Source organism: Etheostoma spectabile, chromosome 13, assembly GCF_008692095.1.
Source record: "Etheostoma spectabile isolate EspeVRDwgs_2016 chromosome 13, UIUC_Espe_1.0, whole genome shotgun sequence".
NCBI lineage: Eukaryota > Metazoa > Chordata > Actinopteri > Perciformes > Percidae > Etheostoma > Etheostoma spectabile.
In genome coordinates, this window is record NC_045745.1 from 27,934,459 (window position 1) to 27,956,824 (window position 22,366).

The window sequence follows — 22,366 nt, forward strand, 5'->3', positions numbered from 1 at the left end:
TTGTTTTCTGTTATTTTGAAAGTGTAAATGATAGAAATAAAATCTAACTTTTTGTGACATATTATAAATGTATGTATGTGTAATATGTATATTATGTACGAATGTCTAATATGTCATTGGATGCCTTTTGGAGATTTTTCCATCTTTTCTTGGCTTCTTTATGCACATTAATACAAATTTTTACCTGGGGTGCCCAAACCTTCGAGCCCCATTGTAAATGTGCTTGTCCATCTGACATTAGGCTGTATAGTAGATACACACTACAGCTCAGATAAAGATGTATTTCACACATTAACTGTTAGTGCATCCAGGATTATTATGTAACTTTGCCACTATACTACCAGAACCATCACCCCCCTCTGAGCCGTCCCCATTTGAGCTTACAGAGCTGCCCCCTGCACCTGTTGTGGAGAGTGGTAAGCACCCAGTCAGACCTGTGCATGGAACCATTGATGTACTGTAAATTTACCACATCTGTGGGTTGATTTAGTCTTAAGTGGTTAATGCTCCGGTTATACTAACAGAACCTGCAGCAGCAGAAAGCCCCGCAGCAGAGCCAACCGAGCCTCAACCTGAAGTTGTGGCACAGAGTGGTAAGACCATAGCTTAGCCTCGTTTGGAGCGGGGCAGTGGGCAGACACCCATACTTTTCCTAATTTGTTAATTTCAAACACCTATAAGTATTTTTTTAACATTTTCTTCTAATTACAGCTCTTTTCCCCTCCTTGTTAATGTCTTTTTTACGTTGTTTGGATTCTTGTAATGATAAAGGTTAATCTCACTCACATGAAAACTTTTTTCTTTTTCCATTTACTCCTTTTCAGGTTAATTTTTCATGGGTACTGATGATCAGCCTAGATCATGCACTGACTGTGTCTCTGTTCTGCTTTTTGCCTTTCTCTCTCTTTTACTCTCACTCTCTCGTGCTTGCTGTCGCTCTCTCATGCAAACTCCAGGTGGCCCTGCACCTGACTCTCTCAAGGTCCCCTCGCACACCCCCTACCTCCTTATTGGTGGAGGTACTGCCTCGTTTGCTGCTGCCCGGTCTATTCGAGCCAGAGACCCCGGTGCCAAGGTCAGCATTCAGTTCATTAATCGCCTTGTTGCTCCAGAGTTTTTCAGTTGATTTGTTTGTTTTTATCATGTACTGTATATACTTTTTTGTTGTTACCAGGTATTGATTGTGACTGACGAGTCAGACCCTCCATACATGAGACCACCTCTCTCTAAGGAACTGTGGTTCTCTGATGACCCCAGTGTGACGGAAACACTGCGTTTCAAACAGTGGAATGGAAAGGAAAGGAGGTGTGTTTAAGTTTCTTGCATTATGCTTTTTGCTCTATACAACTTTATTGCCTTACATTCTTTCTGTCTCACTGTAACTCTGTGCCTTTCACACAATTTGTCTTTCTCTGCTGTGATAAGTGGCCATCACAGGAAATTAGACTGTGTTGTCCTGGGACATTTCTTTGATTCCATTAAAAAAACAAAAACTTACAACAAAACTTACAATTTCCTGTGCTGCTAATGATTTATTTTCCCCAGGATTGAGCTGTTGGACACAGCTGCGTCTTTGCAACTTGGTACAGTCATAATACCAGCTACAATTGATAGCAGTACTTTACTGGTTTAAGTGGTTTATGTATGACTTGCAATGTATGATTAGTGGCCAAATGATTTATTTTTAAAGTGTTTAAAGATTTAACAATTTTTGTGTTTATACGCCAGTATCTACTTCCAGCCACCATCATTCTACATTAATGCAGAAGAATTGAATGGTGCAGAAAATGGTGGCGTAGCAGTTCTCACCGGCAAAAAGGTTGGTTTGTATTTGTAACAGTCAGACACTACAGTGAGCTGATGTCAGGATTTTATACAGTACATATTGGTAGTATTCATACCAGAAGTGAGGAATTTCATTGGCAGACATAAAAGTACTTTTTGGTTGTATTGAGATTTTTGACAACAGATAACACGATTTAATCCACTTTAGGTGGTTCACATGGATGTGAGAGGAAACAAAATAAAACTGGACGATGATACCGAGATTTCATATGACAAGTGTTTGATTGCTACAGGTAAGCCTCTTTCTGATGCATTTATTACTATATGTGGTTTAAGCCTGGTGGAAGCTAATTTGAATGGTTTGCTGCAGGTGGTGTGCCAAGAAATTTACAGGTCATTGAAAGAGCAGGAGAGGAGGTGATGAAGAAGACAACATTGTTCCGCAAGGTCAGTGTTTTACCACAAGGGGGCGATAGCTTTGTTTCAGTTTGGGTATTTCTGTCTGATAGTACTAAGCTCCAAAAAAGTGACACGTTTTGGCTGTGGGAATAAAAGTAAAGGTATGACATGATGGTAATAATTAGTTGGCAATATTTTTTGACTGAATAAGTTGTTTGGAAGTGTTAGATAACACAAAGTACTCTCTAAATGTTGATTCCAACACTCAGGAATAGGTCAGTGATCCAGTGAAAATACTTATAGAAAGTATAACTTCATTCTAAAATGTGAAAAACGGCAGGAAATGCAAAAGCTTTGCTCCGTAATTCAAATTGAAATAAGGTGGCGGAAGTGTGTACAATGTTTCCTTTTGTCGATTGACTGTTTCTTATGGTTCTTTTATTACAGTCCCTTCATAGTTGCATAGACAAGTTAACACACTTGTCTAAGGCTAATTTTAAATGTTGAGAGTAAAGTGTGATGTACCATTGCCCAAAGAAAGAGAAGTTGATATACATTTTGTTCTCCTCAGATCGAGGACTTCAAATCGTTGGATAAGGTCTCCAGAAACGTCAAGTCCATCACAATCATTGGAGGCGGCTTCTTGGGCAGCGAGCTGGCCTGTGCACTCGGCAGGAGATGTAAGACAACTAAACAAGATGACAAAATGACCAAATAGTTGATACTTCTAATTATTGACACAATTAAGTTGTGGCTCTGCTGTTGGATTGCTTATCTTTTTTCTTCTTTTTTTCCAGCAACTGAGTATGACCTGGAGGTGGTACAGATGTTCCCTGAGAAGGGCAACATGGGAAAAGTGTTGCCTGAGTATCTGAGCAACTGGACAACAGAAAAAGTCAAGAGTGGTAATGTCTATGCATATCTGAACTCTCATATCTAGTTGCACACTGCACTCATTTCTTCTTTTATCAAATATTCTTTCTTTGGTTCTCTAGAGGGTGTGAAAGTCATATCAGAAGCTTTGGTGAAATCTGTGGTCTGCAAAGATGATAAGTTAGAAATCAAACTGAAGGACGGCCGTTTGGTAGGTCCAGGTTCTTGTACAAGTCCAGTGTAATTTGGTAAATGACTCATTAGTTACTGATTATCTTGTGCTTCACCTTGTAGGTGAAAACCGACCACATTGTTGCAGCTGTTGGCCTGGAGCCCAATGTTGACCTTGCTAAATCAGCAGGTCTGGAGGTAGACTCTGACTTTGGTGGTTTTCGGGTCAATGCAGAGCTGCAAGCAAGATCCAATATTTGGGTGGTAAGTTATTGTTCATAAGGTAGTTGAAGTGTTCTAATAACCACAGTCAACAGGATTATGAGTTGCTGAACCAGTGTTTGATTTTGATTGGCTTTAGAAATTCAGGCACATTTATAGTGAATATATTATATAGATTTAGTGAAACTGGTCACTAGTTGTTGCAACCATTTTTCTGTTGATGTTCAACACCATTTGCCAATTTGAACGATATCTTATGTTCTTTTAAAAGCTGAGAGGGATATTTGGATTCACTTTCATGGAGTTGATGGTCTTTTTAGTGATAAAGGTCATGGTCCAGAAACAATGCATCTCTGTAACCATGTAATGCAATTGTAATATTGTTAGGAATTGCAAACTAAGCCACAGATCCTCAACCCCTTCTGTCTGGATTTAGGCAGGAGATGCTGCCTGTTTCTATGACATCAGACTCGGCCGCAGACGAGTGGAGCACCACGATCACGCTGTTGTGAGTGGAAGACTAGCAGGAGAGAATATGACCGGAGCCAACAAACCCTACTGGCATCAGTCTATGTTCTGGTGGGTATTATGGTACTTTCTATGTTGTGCTAGTGATGCTAACTCAAGGTTTTCATAGGTCACACATTCAAACCGTTTTGCAAATGAGATCTGTAGCGTGAAGCCATTGAACTTAAATACCCTTAAATCCTAAAATATTTAAACAGCCTTTAGAGGCCATTAGGATAGGAATTTCCAACACAGTGCTGCATCGTTCAGCCATTTACTAACTCTGATAAAAGCATTTTTGATGTGATCACAAGGGGACTCTACCAGATATCCAGAGAGGGAGTAGCCAAAAATGTAACTACTGTGTGGAATGTGGCCCGCACTACACAGATGAAGGGTGTGACTGCATGTTTTAAGCAGCTGGTGACATATGTCACACTGCCCGACAACGTGGGTTCATTGCAGTCCAAAAACACAGGACCATTAATCAAACTATCCTGATGTATGCATCAGTCAGATAATATGTTGATATTCCTACGAATGCCAGTGTAATGTGTCTGCAGAACCAGGCTGCTGTAACGCCTCCTGGGCGCTACACACAACACACACACAGACACAGTATACCCCTCCTTCTACATTCTATGTTTACTCATTGAAAAATTTCATTTTAAAATCAAAGGTCAAATGCTACATACAAAACATGCATAAGTCAAACATATTTCAAAGCCTTTCACAGGAATGTTGGCACAGTAACAGAGGACAATGTACAGTCAGGTTCCCTAAAAATCTTACTGAGACATAGGTCTGGATGTTTCTGGGTGATGCCACATAGTGAACAGGCGGTCTGGGCAGAGGGACCACAGCAGCATTTTGTAAGGTCATTTCGCTGTGACATTACAGGTCAGGTCATCAACCAGCTTGAAACTCATCAGGTGGTAGTGGGGGGTTATCACTGACATTCACATCTACATATTTTACAAGTTCCCTCTATGCCCTATTTGTTTTGTGTGTCTAGAGTAGGAGTTGTGTGATGTTCACATACACCGTTTTTAAATGTAGAAGTTGCTGTACTTCACATTGGAGGATAAACTTCAGCTAAACTATTTCCTAAGCGATTTGCAGGAGATTTTGTTTTTGCTTAGAAAATGTAGTAGACACTAGGCACAAAATGACAGTCTGTCTAGCTGCAGTGTCAACCTATATTACTGTATTATTAACTCCCAAAATAAAATCATGGTAACATATAACCATCATTAATAGATGGTAAAGTAATAGTTAATTCATCTTTAGTTAATTGTCATTTGACTTTTAGTAAATTGTTATTTTACTGTTAACAAACAATCAAATTATAATTTTATAATGTTTACTAATTATAATAATAATAATAATAAACTTTTAGTTAAAGACGCCTTTCATGGCACTCAAGGACGCCGCACAGGGAATTCATAAATTAGAACAGCAAAACAATACTATACAACGCAAAACAAATACTATACAACAGAAAACAATACATACGCAAACAAATACTACAGCAAAACAAAACCAAAACTATACAACGCAAAACAAATACATACACAGAACAACAAATACTATACACAAAACAATACTATACAACAAAAGGCGGAGCAACAGACATTTAGGTGGAATACGCAGTTATAAACGATGTTTTTTTAGTTGTGATTTGAAATGGGGAATGAATCAATGTTTCTGAGTTGGGGGGGTAGTGAGTTTCCAGAGACGGGAGCAGAGCGCTAAATTGCTCGCCCCCCATGGTGGGTGAGACGCGGGGGGACAGACAGGTTTATGGAGGAAGAGGATCTGAGGGAGCGGAAGGGAGTGGGACGTGGAGGATCAGACAAATATGGGGGGCGAGTTGTGATGGCCTTGAATGCTAATAGAAGATTTGAATTTGATACGGAACTGGACCGGAGCCGTGGAGCTGTTAGGACAGGAGTGATGTGGTGGATGGAGGGGTTCGAGTTATGATGCGGGCAGCTGAATTCTGGACCATTGAAGTTTGTGGAGGGATTTGTGAGCGAGACCGAAGAGGAGAGAGTTTGCAAAATCGAGACGGAATGGACGAGACTGTGGACAAGAATTGCAGCGTGTGGTAAGGGGGCGGAGGCGATGGATTTTACGTAGGGAAGTAGGCAGACCGGGTAATGTTATTGACATGGGTTTTAAGGATAATGTGCTGTCAAGGATGACACCCAGACTCTTAACCTTGGGAGGGTGAGACGGACAGTTGTCAATTGTGAGAGAAAAACCGTCTGTTTTGGAAAGAGTGGCTTGGGTGCCAATGAGAGAAACTCGGTTTTATTACTGTTTAATTTGAGGAAGTTTTGGGTGAGCCAGATTTTTATTTCGAGATGCAATCCGTAAGGAGGTGGGCGGGAAGTGCCGAGGTTTGGTGAGAGGTAAGCTGGGTGTCATCGGCGTAACGTGGAAGTGAATTTAAATTTGCGGAAGATATTGCCGAGGGGAAGCAGTAAATGATGAAGAGTAGGGCCCCAAAACAGGCCCTGGGCCACCCTGAAGTGACGGAGGAGGGAATGGATTCACAGACTTGAGTTGAATGAACTGTTGCGACCAGAGAGGTAAGATGTGAACCAGTCTAACGGAGTGTGGTGATGCCAATGGAAGATAGCCTATTAGGAGGGTGGTGTGACAGATGGTGTCAAATGCTGCACTCAGTCGAGGAGGATGAGGATGGTGAGGAGTCCAGAATCAGCTGCCATGAGGAGGTCGTTGGTGATTTGATGAGTGCTGTTTCAGTGCTATGAGGGCGGAAACCGGACTGGAACTGTTCATACAGGTTATTTGTGGAATAGGTGAGATGTTTGAGAGGCAACTGTTTTTTCAAGAATTTTGGAGAGAAGGGAAGATTGGAATAGGACGAAGTTGTTGAAGTTGGATGGGTCGCACCAGTTTTTTCAATAGGGTGATGGCAGCAGTTTTGAAGGATGTAGGGACGGTTCCAGTGGTAAGGAGAGTGGATGATAGCAGATATGAGGGACAGGAGGGAGACAGCTTTAACAAGTTGGTGTGGGAGGGATCAAGTTTACAGTAATGGCTTGGAATTCCGTGGAGTTCTGTATTTTCTGAAAAGTGGGGAGACGGAAGAGAGGGAATGAGTGTGTGGATGAATGAAGTTATCTGAGATGCTGAGGAGGATTGATCCAAATGCTGTGGTTGTTCTTGATTTTTTCTGTGAAAAAGGACATTACCGATTTGCAGAAGGAGGTAGTGTACAAATGGGGAGGAGAGAGTCCAGGGTTGGGTCCATTGTTAAGTAAGGAGAACAGTGACTTGGTTCCTTTGTTGGCCGTGATTATTGTGAGTAGTATGGGATTTGGTCTGGCAATAGAGTCCTTGTAACTAGTAGATGTGTTGTTGTACATTTCTTTGTGAATAGTGAGACCAGTTTTTCTATGGAGACGTTCAAGTTGCCGACCTTTGCTTTCAGAGACGCGAGATCGGTGGTGAACCAAGGGGCGGAGACGGAGAAAGAAACAGATCGGCTTTTCAACGGTGCAAGTGATTGGAATATTATGGATTCCAGTGTGTTAATGAGAGACCAGATCATCGGGGTGGAGAGATGTGAGTGTCAGGAAGGCGGGAGGAGTGGATATTTGAAGTGAGGGGTGCGGGGTTGATATTCTTTATGTTCCGAAATGAAATAGGCGTGGTATTTTGAGATGGGAGACTGAGTTTCACTGTAATGAGAGGAGAAAATGGTCAGTTATGGGAGTTCATCTGCTGTAAGGTCAGATGGGTGACACCAAGCAGCAATTAAGTCCAGAATATGTCCTTTGAGTTGTGTCGGAAAAGTGGTAGGTTGCTGACATCCAAAAACTGTCTAAGCAGGATGTGAATCTTTGTGAGAGGCAGGTTTATATTGTCCAGTGGATATTGAAATCGCCCAGCATATTATATTGGTGAGGAGAAGGATAAGTGGGTAAGGAAAGCAGCAAAGTCATTTAAAAATCACTATTTGGTTTAGGGGGGGCGTATGACAGTAGCATGATGGTTGGAGTGGGACCAGACAATTTGCAGACAGCAGATTCAAAGGAGCTGAAGACAGACTCAGACACCGGCGAGACCTTCCACTTCTCGCGGTATATTATCGCGAGACCTCCTCCCCTGCCAGAGCCACGGGGTTGACAGATGTAAACAAATCCACTAGGAGTGGATTCATTGACTTCAGAAAAGATGTTGGGCTGTTGCCATGTCTCGGTTAAACAGAAAAAGTCTAGCTTACGATCGGAGATGAAGTCCTGGATGAGTTGTCCCTTGCCTGTCAGTGAGCGGATGTTGAGCAGAGCGAAGTTGAGTGAGGTGTCACAGCTGGTGGCGGTGCTAGCCGACCGGGCTAGGCAGGCTAACACGCTGTGGTCAACCGCCCGGTTGGTAGAGCGTGGAGGGCGAGAGAGCTGGACCAGATGGACTTTATTCCTGTTGAGCTTTTGTGTGGAAATTCCTGCGGGCCCTCGGTGATGTATCTCCGGCGGGGCTGGAAGCGATGTCCGGGTGAAGGTGTAGAGCCGCGGCGTAGTCGGCAGTGATAGCGCAACCGGACAGGTCAATAGCCGAGTATTGCAGCACGACCATCAATCACAGGCGACAGGCAGCAGAAGAAAAAAAATAAAATAAAAATAAAATCCGGGTACAGACAAACAAACACTAATTATGGGTAGTGCTGTAAATTAACAATTTATTGTTATATTATATCCCTTATTTATCTATAGTACGTATTGGGTAATGATTCAAAAAATATTTGTAAACCTTTTTAAGAAACTATTTTTAAAACATTTCACAATTAATGTTTAAACACTTTAAGAGTTACTTGTTGGTCTGTAAACAGTCTAGAAACATTATCTGGATGGTTATTATAAAGTTTTAACAAATGTTCTTCATAGTTATTGATTAGTAATTGCTTGGAAAAGCAATGATACATGTTTTGCCCTTTATTAAATTATATTAAGAAGTGTGTGTGTGTGTGTGTGTGTGTATATTTATAAATAAATTAACTATCAATTTACCATCTATTAATGATGGTTATTATAAAGTGTTCAAAATCATTAGAATGTATGGGGTGAAAAAGGCCACTTGTTTGAAATAAAGCAGTTTTTTTTTTTTAAAGGTATTCTGTAATTCCATGCAGCACTACAATGACTTGCCATAGCGCAGGAAAAAAAATCAAAACAATAATAATATTCCCATCAACATGTTGTACAACCTCTATGGTTTCTCGCAGGAGTGACCTGGGTCCTGATGTAGGCTACGAGGCGATTGGGATTGTTGACAGCAGCCTACCAACAGTAGGAGTGTTTGCCAAAGCCACTGCCAAAGATACACCTAAAGCTGCTACCGAGAAGTCAGGTATTTAAGAAATCTTAACTTTGTAAAGCAAAAACGGTTTATTGAAGGCAAAGGCTTGGATTTAGTCTTACCCGTTAAATGTATTGCAGGAACTGGGATCCGCTCTGAAAGTGAAACGGAGGACACAGCTACTAGCCCAGTGGCCTCTTTAACGCTTGCTCCCACTGTGGAGCAGCACCAAGACGAGTATGGAAAAGGAGTCATCTTCTACCTGAGAGACAAAGTGGTGGTGGGCATTATCCTGTGGAACGTGTTTAACAGGATGCCAATCGCAAGGAAGGTATGTCACGTTGTAAGAAAAATGCTTTGTGTCATAGAAAGGAATTGAAATAAAGATTTGGTTCTTGTAAATTGTCTTTTGTAGATTATCAAGGATGGAGAGGAACATGCAGATCTGAATGAGGTGGCCAAACTGTTTAACATCCATGATGATTAAAGATGGTGGAGGCCAGCACTCATTGTGGGAGAGGAGTTAAGCTTCATGTGAAGACTGAACTTTGGCAGCCATTGCCACACTCTTGAAAACAAAACTGATCATACATACAAAGCAGTAGGATTCATGTAAATTATCTCATGTCGCTGAAATATTTTTCATGTTTGGAATTTGTATCTGCTGCACCGGTTTTGTTTGTTTTGTTTTGTTTTTCTATCCAGGAAAAATAATTTTCCACCAAACCTATTGCTCATGTTTTTGAAAATCATGTTCAAGATGTGATTGTGCTTTCCCCCCACCAGGCTAAAAATGCTGAGCATGGATTATTGTTTTCCTCTGTGTGATCAGAGCAGCTTGTTGTGAGAGAAGCTGCAATAAAAGCTATTTTTCAATTGGAGTGATCCCATTATTTTAATTTTGCCCCTTGATAATAGTACTGATAATGACATATACTGTAAGTTGACCTGCATTCTGAGCTGTGATGGTTGTTAAAGCCTGTTTGGTTGAGCTCATTTGGCCTAAAGACTTTCAATCAATGTGTACTGCTTGGCAACTTTGGTCATACAGTACATGTGACCTGTAGTGAGTGGACTTTTTAAATTGATTGAGGTGACGTTAAATGTCTTACTTTAGCTAAAAGCACTGGGTACAGACAGGCTTGTATAAAGGGCTGCTGACGTACATTTTACAGTGTGTAGATGTACGATCTAATTAAGAGCCAATGTGCTCTCCAACAAGAACATTAAAATGAAGCTTGCCCTACTTTTCCTGTCCGGAGGTAAAAGTGTTCAAGCATGCAGAAAGATTTTTTTCTTCTGCCATGGGCTTCTTATTAGAATCACATTTGTGTTTTGTATTCTCGCACATTTCTTATCCTATTTGACACTGTGGGCTCCAGAGCGAAGTGTGGAACAGCCTTTCAAGTGTGAGGCGAACACGTGCAGCATCCCATCGCTTTCTTTGACATTAATTGTACATGAGTAAATGGCTCAACTGCCTCCCCCTCTGTATGGAGGAAGAAATATGTGCTTCCACATTTATATATTAGAAATTGCCTAGCAATTTGAAGATGAAATAATTAAACAAGAAACATTTAGCTCTGCTAGATATACTGTAAAAAACCCTGGATGTGTACTGACAGAACGTGTTACGCTTGATTTAATTGGAAGTTATTGCCCCCGTGCTATTTTCTCTACCCTTGGTCTTCAATCTGCAGTCGTGGAGGATGCTGTGATTGCACATGTTCTCATAATTGTAGACAATTAAGACTTAATTTAAATGGTAAGATCTCACCTAATAGATCTCTAACAAAATTTACACTATACAACTTAATATACTGATGATACTGGATTTTTAAAAAGCAAATTAAACCGTCTCTAATGGAAGATATCTGTCATTTAAATTTCTGAAAATATTGTCATTTGAAGGACGATTATTTTGATTTATGGTTGAAGTTCTTTTTGTCCGTAGGCCATATGATAGCATTTGACCAATTTTGAAACATGACACCTTGTTAAAAATCTTTTTCAATCTTTGAATAATGATATTTTTAATAATGATGTTTTTTTTCCATAATAGTTTTTTTTCCAGCAAAAAGTAAATATTTCTGCTAATATGATGCTGTGAGAGCAATGTTGGCCACTCTGCTTAGGAAATGGTCCTGTCTCTTTAAATATGCTTGCAGTAATTCCTTGAACATGCATATGGTCATAAAAAAGAGATAAAGCTTGAAGTCACCCACACAAACACAGGCATTTTGAATTATACAGCAGCAGCTTCCTGTATTTTACACCTGCGGAGGGGGAGGGAGGCTCAGCCAGTCCAGAACACAGATCCTGGCTAGAAGAGCAACAACAACTTCTCTACATCTTTGCTTTTCTTTTCTTTTTCAGTTCTTCTTCCCTGCATTGGTCTTACATTTGTTGTTTCTAACTAAGAATGCTATTGCACATCTTGTGTGTGGTGTGGTCGTCATCTGTCATTTTTCTGCAAGGCAGGTAAGAACCAGTTTGTTGCAGTGTATCAACCTTCCTGAAGTTATTTTTAAGATAAATATTTGCTGTTTAGCCATTGTAATGTAAATGAATGTTTGTTTGACAGTGTAATTATAATATTCAGAAAATATTTGACATGATGATATTGACAATGTAGAACTATTAACAATAAGTCATTATGTCTGTGCTTCTTTGACCCATAGTACGTCAACATTACTGTGAGATGCATTCAATATTTAGATCTAGAATTAAACACAACAATTAAGTTACATTTTTTTTCAAAACTGTCAAATGCAAGATTATGCAGACAAAAAAAAGATTTTGATTGATTTTAAAGGATGAGACGTGTGGCGAAATAATATCACAGATTCAATCACTTGAACTGAGTCTTTGTATAAAGACGTTTAAGCACAATAAGATAGTTTCAATCTGATCTGAACACTGTTGACACATATTAACAATTACAATACTTGTGATGCTAGTAGGCTGAAATAGTAGGCATCCTTGCAAATTAGATCAAACCTTTTCTAAAGGAAAAAATGATATTAAATACTAAGTTAAGAAAATTTCAACCAGTGTTGGTTGTCATGTCACCTGGCAGGTCTGTTCTCTGTAAGGAGATGAAGCTCCCCAGCAGGGCAGCCAAGCCCCCCTCTCCATCAGACTTTCTGGACAAACTAATGGGACGCACATCTGGCTATGACGCTCGCATCAGACCCAACTTCAAAGGTAACGAACGCGCTGTAGGACAGGTGTGAGAAAGTGCGATTTTGCGTAACAATCTGGGCAATGAAGCAGCACAAATCATTCACAGATGTGCTGAAAGTAAGAGGTGCTGCAGGCTATGATGTTTTCACAAAGGAGCCGTGTTTTCTTGTCATTAGTTGTAACCATTTTTATGCTGACCCACAGCCTTAGGTTAGATTTCTCTTTCAGATTTGATAGAAATGTACACATGCCCTTGTATTTTACCCACAAGCCTATTTCAGTCCAATCTTGATCTTGCGTCATGAGTGAAGCCAGCAGATTCTCTCTGACATTCTTCCCCCTCTGGGGTCACATATCATTTATATTTCATACTTGCTCAACATCCTTGTCAGTGCATGCAGGGAAAATCCCAGCTGATTATCTATAAATACAGTAATGTAACCAAAGGAGAATCAATAAATTATTGCCTCCTTGAAATATTTAAAGTTTTGGTGGTCGGCAGATGGACTACACTAATGTGAACGTTCTGGAAATGACAACACAATTTCATGCTGGTTACGTAAGATACGTCTATTTATCAGGACATAGCACGGCACATAATGAAGAGAGCAAGCAGATGTTATTTTGCCAGAACACTCTGCTCTTTACCATCTTCAATACTTCATGCGGTCTCCTCAGAAAACATCATCAATGGCATTTAAGAAACCCTTGTGACTATAATGTGTGATGACAATCTGCTTCTGTCAGGTCCCCCTATCAACGTCACCTGTAACATCTTCATCAACAGCTTCGGATCCATCACTGAAACAACTATGGTGAGAATCTTCTTTATAATCCTCAGTGGCCACACCTTGTTTGGGTGATCCAATGATGACAAAAATGTGATAATCTGGAAGATGCATCTGATAAACATGTGAACATCTGCTTTTGTCATCTGATTGTTGGGCCAATCAACCTTGGATTATCTAAATACAGTGTTAAGAACAAATCATACATTTTGGACTGTTTGTAATCCCTGTGACTGTTAAGTGGCAATTCTGATCCCCAGACCAGTGTACATTGTAGTTTTCTTAAAGATGTCACATTTTGTAGTGTCTTACAATATCAAGGTTTTACACTTTATTTCAGCAACAAATTGCTCTTTATTATCTCTTGGCTTCTGTCTTACTGGTCTTACATTATCAGGTTTTAAAGGAAGTAGACCTGTTGTTCTTCCACATACTGCTGCTTACCCCTGTAAGCTTCTGAAGAGGGTAGTTAAGGAAAGAGAGGTTTTAGACAGTATCCTCTAAAGAATTTCACAGGAAAGACCATAACAGTGATGCCTAAAAAAAGGTGTCTGTAGCAGCCATATTATCGTTCATTATCAATTTCATGTTATTGTCTCTTTAATAGTAAACATGCGCCACTGATTTTGTCCCAGAAGGTTCATTTCAGAATAATACACTACATTATTAGATTTTAATTATTGATGCATAATTAAACATCACTTTAGAGCTGGCAAAGATGGGGCTAATTTAAACTATATACTGCTGGGTAGCTTATTCCATAATGATATGTCAGCATTTATGTGTTGATTATATTTTGTAGTAACATATTATCAACAATAATATTACACTAATGATGAAGAAATATAAGTAATAAAAGAGTAAAAAATAAAAGATTTGTTATTTTATTTAGAGATGTTAATGTGTCTTCAAAGAAGCCTCAGCTGGTTTAACAATGCAAGGATGTCGGAGCAGGTCAACGCTCACTTATCAGGTGCATCAGAGTCTTTGTTCTTCATTCATCTGAAGCGGCATTCATCTGGCTCTTCTCCCTCTGGAGAGGCCATTTGGAGCATGTTTAATGAAGCCTAAGCATATTGTCATTAGAAAATGACTAATCAATGACACCATCTTGTGATCATCATAACATAATGTCAGCTTTGATTTTCATATCTCTGTGTCTCTGTCCAACAACGGGGAAAACCTTTAGTTGTGCAGCCCATGGAGCGTGTTCGGGGACGGTCTTGTTTTTTGTTTTTATTCAAGTTAAGAGTTTGGAAGGCTCATGCTTTCCTAAAATATCCTCTACGGAGAGCCATCCATTTTAAAATTATGAAATTGTTAGTGGAATTTTCTGTCATTCATGTTATGAGCAATTAAGTCTGTTTGCCAGTGTTTATTTATTTATTTATGCCTACACAGAGTTTGCGTGGGCACAGTGCTCCTCGCCTGCTGAGAGACGCTGCAGGGTAATTTATATCTTGCCCTATCACAAGGTTGTTTTTTAAATGACACCATACGTAGATGCATAGCCATATGTAAATAGACAAAACAAACAAATTAGGAAAACATCTTCACTATGACATAGCTGCAAATATAGAAAATATTTCATGTGTTTTGAAATTGGTGATGTTTTCTGTTGAGTCTAATGGCATGCATTTTCCTTATTTGCAGCGTGTTGAGCTCTCAGTTCCACCTAATACATTAATATGATATCTAGTAGGGCACTATTGCCACTTGTGGCAATTTTGTGTCTGACATTTATACCTATAACAATCTTTATTTATTTATTATGACTCACATTCATACTTTAGGACTACCGGCTCAATGTATTTCTGCGACAGCAGTGGAATGACCCTCGACTGGCATATAAGGAGTACCCTGATGACTCCCTGGACCTGGACCCCTCAATGCTGGACTCCATTTGGAAACCTGACCTGTTCTTTGCAAATGAAAAGGGAGCAAACTTTCACGAGGTTACAACAGATAACAAGCTGCTTCGGATATTCCAAAACGGAAATGTCCTCTACAGCATCAGGTGATTTTATTTTTATTTTTTTTATTGATGATCTGGCTGAATAATGCACCAGGATGTACCCATTTGGATGTATCTTTATCAGACATTACAAATCCAGCTCCTTGGTTTGTCAAGTCGCCAGCTGAATACGAGTTGTAGTCTTAACCTCTATGGTCTAACAACATGTTTGTTTCACTCCAGTTCAGTTCAGTTGTCATTGTGTTGTCCAGCACCCACTGTGAATAATAACTGCAGGCTAAAACAGAATCACATCAGCAATGTGGCACTAGGGCCATGGTGAAGTGTAGCGTAATGGTTTTCATTAGAACATGAGAAAGATGAAGCAATGTTTGAAGCTCTATTAGCAGTTCTGTTTAACATGAACTGAATGAGCAGTTGCTTCTCTGGTTACTGAACCTTAAACATAACCCATAAACTAAGGGGATCAAACTGAAATGACCAACTTAGCTTCTTTAATATATATATATATTTAAATAACAGGGTTATTGTACTCTTGCTTGCTCATAAAATTAGAAATTAAACAAAAAAAGAGCTAGCCACTATATCTACTGGGAGACACTGAATAACGGTAATTTCTCCTCTCTGCAGTATTGCTATACTGTGATAGTGATAGATCGATATTGTATAGTGTGAGATTCTTCACTTTGCCCTTGCTGTAATAAAGAGAAGACGGTCTCCTTAAAGCTATAGGCCTAGTGCACATACGCTCTAGGCCTATCTTTAAGGCCTCTAACCCTAAGCCTTTCTCTCGCCCCAATAAGAAATTCTAAGTAATGACAACAGCACTCTCGGAGCACCCCCACCCCTCCTCCACGCAGTTGCTAACTTGAAGAATTAAAAAACACAATGGATTATTCAGAAGAGGTAATTAGCTTTTTTTTGTCCTCTGTCTCCAAAGCTGACCACTGCTGTTGTTCTGCCATACTGAGAAATACTGAGTGAGTTTTGTTGAGCTGATTGGCTTAATAGGCTTTGTATTAACTGAGTTGGCAATGGCTTGACTGTAACGGACGTCAATTAATATAAAATAGTTGCACTATAGTTTTACAAATTAGCAGCAAAATATTACCTGCAGCTCAATGTATTTGACATGAGTCCCTGCCCACACCTCTACTGAGGAATAGGATATTATTTTTTTAATCTTATCTCTATGCGTTGTGTTGGGAGGAAGCACACTCCTATTTTTACTGTTTTTTTTACTACTATTGTGCTGCTGTGTTTCTCAACCCATTCAAGCCTTTCATAAAGGCTGACATGTTGTCTGTCAAGACCTGTCAGTCCTTTGTGTGCAGTGGGATAGAGAAATAGAAAGGAGGACAGGTGTCAGAGAGGTTAGAGCTGCTTGATGTGACCTTTAAAGGTGCCCTGCTACCCATATTTCATTACTTTGTGGTAATGTATGAAGTTCTACCATGGACTCTGCAACATTTTTTGTGGAAAAAAGACTGTGGTTACCTTGTTTCAAGCCATTCTAGCGTGGTATGGAAAGCCTGCAGGAAGACTAGATTTGTGCCAGGTCTCATTAATATTCAACAAGCTAAGCTCCTTGACTCTGACTGGCTAACAGCTAGCCAATGAGAGCTTGGCTATCAGCATCTTTTACCCAGCGCAAGTGGGCAAGCTTATGAATAGTAATGAGCTCAGGTAACATGAAGTCAGACTGACCTGCTTTTGTAATTGGCCTGATTTCTCCGCTTATTTCTTTTCAGTGGCTAGAGCTGACAGGAGGTAGCAGTTCATTTTCACATTCACCACATAACACAAACGCTTATGGACCTAACATATGTTGACAGGGTCTCCATTTGAATCGATTTCCGAGTCAATGTCGATTCGGGATATTTCAGTTGCAAAACCAATTTTGCTTGGATGTGAAAGAGATTCTACAATTGAACAAGGTTCCCTCTAACCTGGTGCATTTTTAAAAGTATCAATGATTACATTAAGAATTGACCCCAAGCAGTTACTCCAATGTACTTTTTATTTAACATAAAGACACAACCGCAATCAACACAATGAAGTGGTACTTAACAGACTCTTCAGTCAGTGAGTTATGAGTGACATTTAATTTAGATATCTTTAGGTCAATGGTCAAGGGACCCCTTTAAAATGTCCATGCCAGTTTTTCCCTGGCCAAAATGTAGTCTATCTTTGGAGCATTTATTTTAACTTCCTACCCGCCAGTTGGTACCAATGGATTCCTTATGTCTTTTAGTTTCACATGACACAGACAGACTGGATTTTATGAATCAATATTGGATAATTCAAATGAAAATCAATTAGAATTTTTTTTAAACCCAGCCCTAGGAGACAACGCTGTGGGTTTTTGTGCTGTGGGCTAGCTGGACATCCACTCACGGTTTTGCTGTCTCTGTTTTCCAGGCTGACACTTACCCTCTCCTGTCCCATGGATCTGAAAAACTTCCCCATGGACAGCCAGAAGTGTACGATGCAGCTCGAAAGCTGTGAGTTCTGTCAGGCTTGAATACATTACATACAGATTTAGTCAGGAACGTACTGCATACCGCATACCTTCTCTCCATCTTTCTTCTAGTTGGCTACACCATGAATGATCTTATTTTTGAATGGCTGGATGTGGGAGCAGTGCAGGTGGCTGATGATCTGATGCTCCCTCAGTTTGTGCTGAAAGAGGAGAAAGGCCTGGGCTACTGCACCAAGCACTACAACACAGGTACATGACACATGACGACCCACGAGCAACATCCTCGATAGAAACTGCTAATCAACTTCTAATGAGACTGTCAGTTTGCACCTGTATCTCCTCCTTTGCTTAGGTAAATTCACCTGCATTGAGGTCAAATTCTACCTGGAGCGTCAAATGGGCTACTACCTGATTCAAATGTACATACCGAGCCTGCTCACCGTTATCCTGTCCTGGGTGTCGTTCTGGATCAACATGGATGCAGCTCCAGCCAGAGTGGGTCTGGGGATCACTACGGTGCTTACCATGACAACACAGAGCTCTGGCTCCAGGGCCTCTCTACCAAAGGTCGGAACGTTTAGTTACAATTTTGGATGATGTCATGGAAAATTGGTTGTTGCATCGAATATATATATATATATATATATATATATATATATATATATATATATATATATATAGCTATATATTTACTGTATACATATATACAGTATATATATGTATACAGTATATGTATATATACACTACCGGTCAAAAGTTGGGGTTCACATACAAATTTTTATTCCTCTCCATTATAGACAGAATACCAGTGATCTGAGGGGGTGGCTGATTTAATGCAATATCTACATTGCCCATTATCACCAACCATTCACCACATGTTCCAGGCACATTTGTTTACTAATCTGATATCATTTTAAAAACTAAACTAGAAAAACATTGGGAACTCTTTTGCAATTATGTCAGCACATAATGTAATTGAAAACTGCTGCCTGGTTAAAAAAACAATGCAACTGATCTCTGCTGGGATTCTGGCTACAATGGAGTGCAATGGAAATTTGTGAGTGACCCCAAACTTTTGACCGGTAGTGTATGTACACATATATATATACTGTATATTTATATACACAGTGTGTACTGTATGTGCATTGGACATTTGAAATGTTTGATTACTACCTGTTACAAGAAACTGGCGTGACAAATATTACCGCAACATTGTCATTTTTGTATTGCTACTGGTACCAGAGACGGTAATAATTACAAGAAAGAGAAAGTTAAATGAGGCTAATAAAATCTGAGAGATTAAACTCAGCCTAGGTTTGGGCAGGAGTGTAAATATTTTGTATCACCTATTGATTCAATTAATTCATTAAAATCCCAGATTTTATTGATTTATTGATGCATTGGGCTCTGATAGGAATCGACAAGACTGCATAAATGGTTAAACAAATGCAGAAGTGGAAGAAGTACACAGTTTCACTACTTTCATAAAAGTAGTAATACAACAATCTAAAAATACTAAAAAATACTCTAGTAGTACACAACATTTGTTTTCAGACTGTTAAACTATTATGTGTATGATAATACTGGATTATAATTAGTATTATAATTATTGATGTATTAGGATACATTTTAATACTATCACTGGTCAAGGTGAAGCTGATTTTAACAATTTATAAAATTTTATAAGCTGATCTAGTTTTGTCTATAAAATATTATCTAAAAGGTATCACATGTAAACAAATACATAAAGTGTAGTAGTAGATTAATTTATTTAGGCTACTTAAGTACATTTTAAAGTTTTGACTTAACTTGAGTATTTACATTTTCTGCAACTTAGTACTTCACTACATTATACTTCAGGCAAATGTTGTATTTTTTACACCAATATTTTGATTTAACAATTTAAGATACTAGTTCCTAAGAGATTAGGATTTTACATAGAAAACATAAACTATAATCATTTTATAAAATATGATACTTTAGTTACAATTAAGTACCGCTTACATAATGAGTATTTTACCTGTGACATAAAGTATATTTTGTTGGTAATATTTTTGTACTCTTACTTGAGTATTTTTGTACTGTAGTTTACTTACAGTAAGTATAATTTCTTCCACCATCTAACATGAAGCTCTTGACACAGAGTTTGTAATTCCATGCCTTTCATGTCATGAACGTTAACATTAACTGAGTGATTTCACTGATCTGATTTTCATGGTGCCACAGGTGTCCTATGTGAAAGCCATAGACATCTGGATGGCGGTGTGTCTTCTTTTTGTGTTTGCTGCACTACTGGAGTATGCAGCCGTTAATTTTGTTTCACGCCAGCACAAGGAGTTCTTCAGACTGAGGAAGAAGCTCAAAGAGCAACATCGGCAGAGTACTGTGAGTGCAACCCACCCACTCAGCCCCTCGGGCAGCTGTCACCTGCTATTCCCTGCGCCCAGCTATGCACGAGCTACACGACTTAGCTTCATGTTGCACCCCAGCCGGGGAATGCAGACAGCACTGACCTGTAATGAATTCAAGCCCTCACCTCATTCCACTGTTCTCAACATCTTGCTGCCTCACATGGGGAGAAGAAAAATAAGGGAAGCAAAATAGGCCAAACCACCTTTAAGTATTTTAAATAAAGCAGTGTGACTGCAGAGTATTCATTAATACCTTGTAATATTTATAACACAAAACATCTGCTTGAATCGTTTGTACTGATTCATTTATTGGGTTAACGCAATGCCATTGAAATTTGCTCTGACTACATCTTCAAGTGGTCTCATTTCGCATTATTGTCAGACTTGTATTCACTTTGTAAGAAACAAATGATTGCTTGTTAATGAAGATTTGAAACACTCATGTAGCACACTGTCATGGTTGCAAACAGTTGGATCAATGCAGTCTGTTTGATAATTACATTTATGTACTGCTCATTCCCCCATCAGCAGGGAAGCAGTGACAGTAAGGTGAAAGGAAAAAACACGTCAGGCAACAATGCTCCTCATGGGAACGTAGCCCTGCAGTGCACTGTCTGTGCCAGGGTATGTATTCTCGCCTTGTTCAGGTTAACACCAGACAAATACTGGCATCGGTGAAGTTGTGTGAGTCTCACTGAGAGCAGATGGTTATTTTGTGCTGTCTTTTCCTTCCAGGAGGAGGAGCTGGCACAGCAGGGATTACTCTTTCAGAGTTTTGGACTTGCACTGTCAACAGGAAGTGCACCTGAAATGGATGCGACACCAGTCTTTGCCGATTTACCTCCTGGTTTAGGTTACTATGACATCCGTAGGCGCTTTGTCGATCAAGCAAAAAGGATTGACACCATCGCCCGAGCTCTTTTCCCCATGAGTTTCCTTATGTTTAATGTCCTCTACTGGCTTACCTACAAAGTTTTACGACATGAAGACCTTCTAGCTGCGCTGTGACAAGCCAATGACTGAGGACCATAAAGACATGGGTACCTTTAATTCCGCTCTCTTCACTGAAACATTTACAGGCTGAGAGTCCTCAGCTGAGCCATGTAAGATGCATTTTGACTGCATGTCCAGTCCATGGCATGGAAGAGTCCATCCGTTTCTTTAAATTTTTAACACTTCCAAAGAAACACACTTTTTTCTCAGCACTTCTGTTACTGTAGCCTCACCGTAGCACATTCTTACCAGGCGTACATTTTCTATTGTAAGTTTACTAATGCCAGTGTCAAAATATCACTACAAGCAGGATTCATACTTTGAAAAAGTAGCAACTCTTATATGCTTTATAAGCCTGGGAAATGCATTTATCAAAAATATTTAGTTTCTTTTCAGGCTGCAGAAATCCAAGATGGAATGCTATTTGTTATGACATGACTACTATTTATCTGTTTACATTTTGAACCCTCCAATAGGACGTCTGTAATAAAGACTGAAATAATCTGTTTTTGAAACGTGTCTCAATTTTAAATTCAGGTATTTAATGCCTAAAAAAGAAAAGGATACATTGTCCAGAGATTTTCACATGCCACTATGTTGATATAATGACATGGCTCACGTATAGCCAAATATATATAGAATATCTTTTTTATCATTATTTAACCTCAACCATCTTAGTGCATACTGGCCAGAGAATATCAACGGTGCATGAGAACAGTTATCATAACATACTGATTAACTTGTACTAAATTATGCTTAGGCCTGCACAATGGGTGTTGTATTAGTGTTTAACAAAGCCCATCTAAATTACACACTGAGAAAGATTTTCTTGTTGATGTTTTTTGGCACAAATGTATCCCTGAACTTCTTTGTTGGTCAATATAAAATAAAGGAATGCTTCAATTTGAAATAGTGAATGCATCATGATGTAACCTTTTTTTCTTATATATGATGATAATAAAAACATACATGATGATAAAAAAAATATATGATGATAAAATGATCTGTTAATTTTAACCCTGATACGTAATATGAGAAAATGTGTTTTCCTCTGAAAATGTAACAGTCAGCCAGGATCTAAACCAAAGCATTGCCCTTAATAATCAGCTGTGCTACTCAAATCTTCAAATTTTGAAATCCTCTAAGCCAGGAATCATCTAAACAGCACTGAACTAGCTTTCCCTAGATTTGTCTTCCCTCCATTTACCACTGTCGAGGTTATTTTCAATCCTCACTCCACTTT

General features: G+C 39.3%; 2 protein-coding genes across 13 annotated transcripts in view; both read left to right on the forward strand.

Annotated features, from left to right (window-relative positions):
- aifm1 (apoptosis inducing factor mitochondrion associated 1) overlaps nt 1-10,169 on the forward strand; it is an 18,570-nt gene extending 8,401 nt beyond the window's left edge. For 7 of the 11 annotated variants that reach the window (XM_032533676.1, XM_032533678.1, XM_032533677.1 and 4 more), the window contains 15 exons: nt 345-416; nt 525-593; nt 957-1,075; nt 1,175-1,305; nt 1,729-1,819; nt 1,994-2,078; nt 2,156-2,232; nt 2,756-2,864; nt 2,982-3,089; nt 3,180-3,268; nt 3,352-3,492; nt 3,887-4,029; nt 9,215-9,339; nt 9,429-9,619; nt 9,704-10,169. In XM_032533676.1, coding sequence (XP_032389567.1) covers nt 345-416; nt 525-593; nt 957-1,075; nt 1,175-1,305; nt 1,729-1,819; nt 1,994-2,078; nt 2,156-2,232; nt 2,756-2,864; nt 2,982-3,089; nt 3,180-3,268; nt 3,352-3,492; nt 3,887-4,029; nt 9,215-9,339; nt 9,429-9,619; nt 9,704-9,775 — 1,622 coding nt within the window. In that variant the 3' untranslated portion in view covers nt 9,776-10,169. The remainder of the gene's footprint in view (nt 1-344; nt 417-524; nt 594-956; nt 1,076-1,174; nt 1,306-1,728; nt 1,820-1,993; nt 2,079-2,155; nt 2,233-2,755; nt 2,865-2,981; nt 3,090-3,179; nt 3,269-3,351; nt 3,493-3,886; nt 4,030-9,214; nt 9,340-9,428; nt 9,620-9,703) is intronic. The other 4 variants (XM_032533682.1, XM_032533685.1, XM_032533687.1 and 1 more) reach the window with 1 other exon arrangement.
- Nucleotides 10,170-11,382: 1,213 nt separating this feature from the next.
- On the forward strand, nt 11,383-22,033 carry glra4b (glycine receptor, alpha 4b). Of its 2 annotated transcripts, none has more exons than XM_032534360.1 (10): nt 11,383-11,769; nt 12,368-12,495; nt 13,222-13,289; nt 15,056-15,279; nt 17,659-17,741; nt 17,831-17,968; nt 18,072-18,286; nt 19,946-20,104; nt 20,659-20,754; nt 20,866-22,033. In XM_032534360.1, exons 1-10 carry the CDS (start codon nt 11,711-11,713, stop codon nt 21,136-21,138), a joined length of 1,443 nt encoding a protein of 480 aa, XP_032390251.1. In that variant the 5' UTR covers nt 11,383-11,710; the 3' UTR covers nt 21,139-22,033. The 2 variants fall into 2 exon arrangements, with proteins under 2 accessions (XP_032390251.1, XP_032390252.1); XM_032534361.1 differs by having other exon boundaries at nt 20,662-20,754.
- Nucleotides 22,034-22,366: the final 333 nt, after the last annotated feature.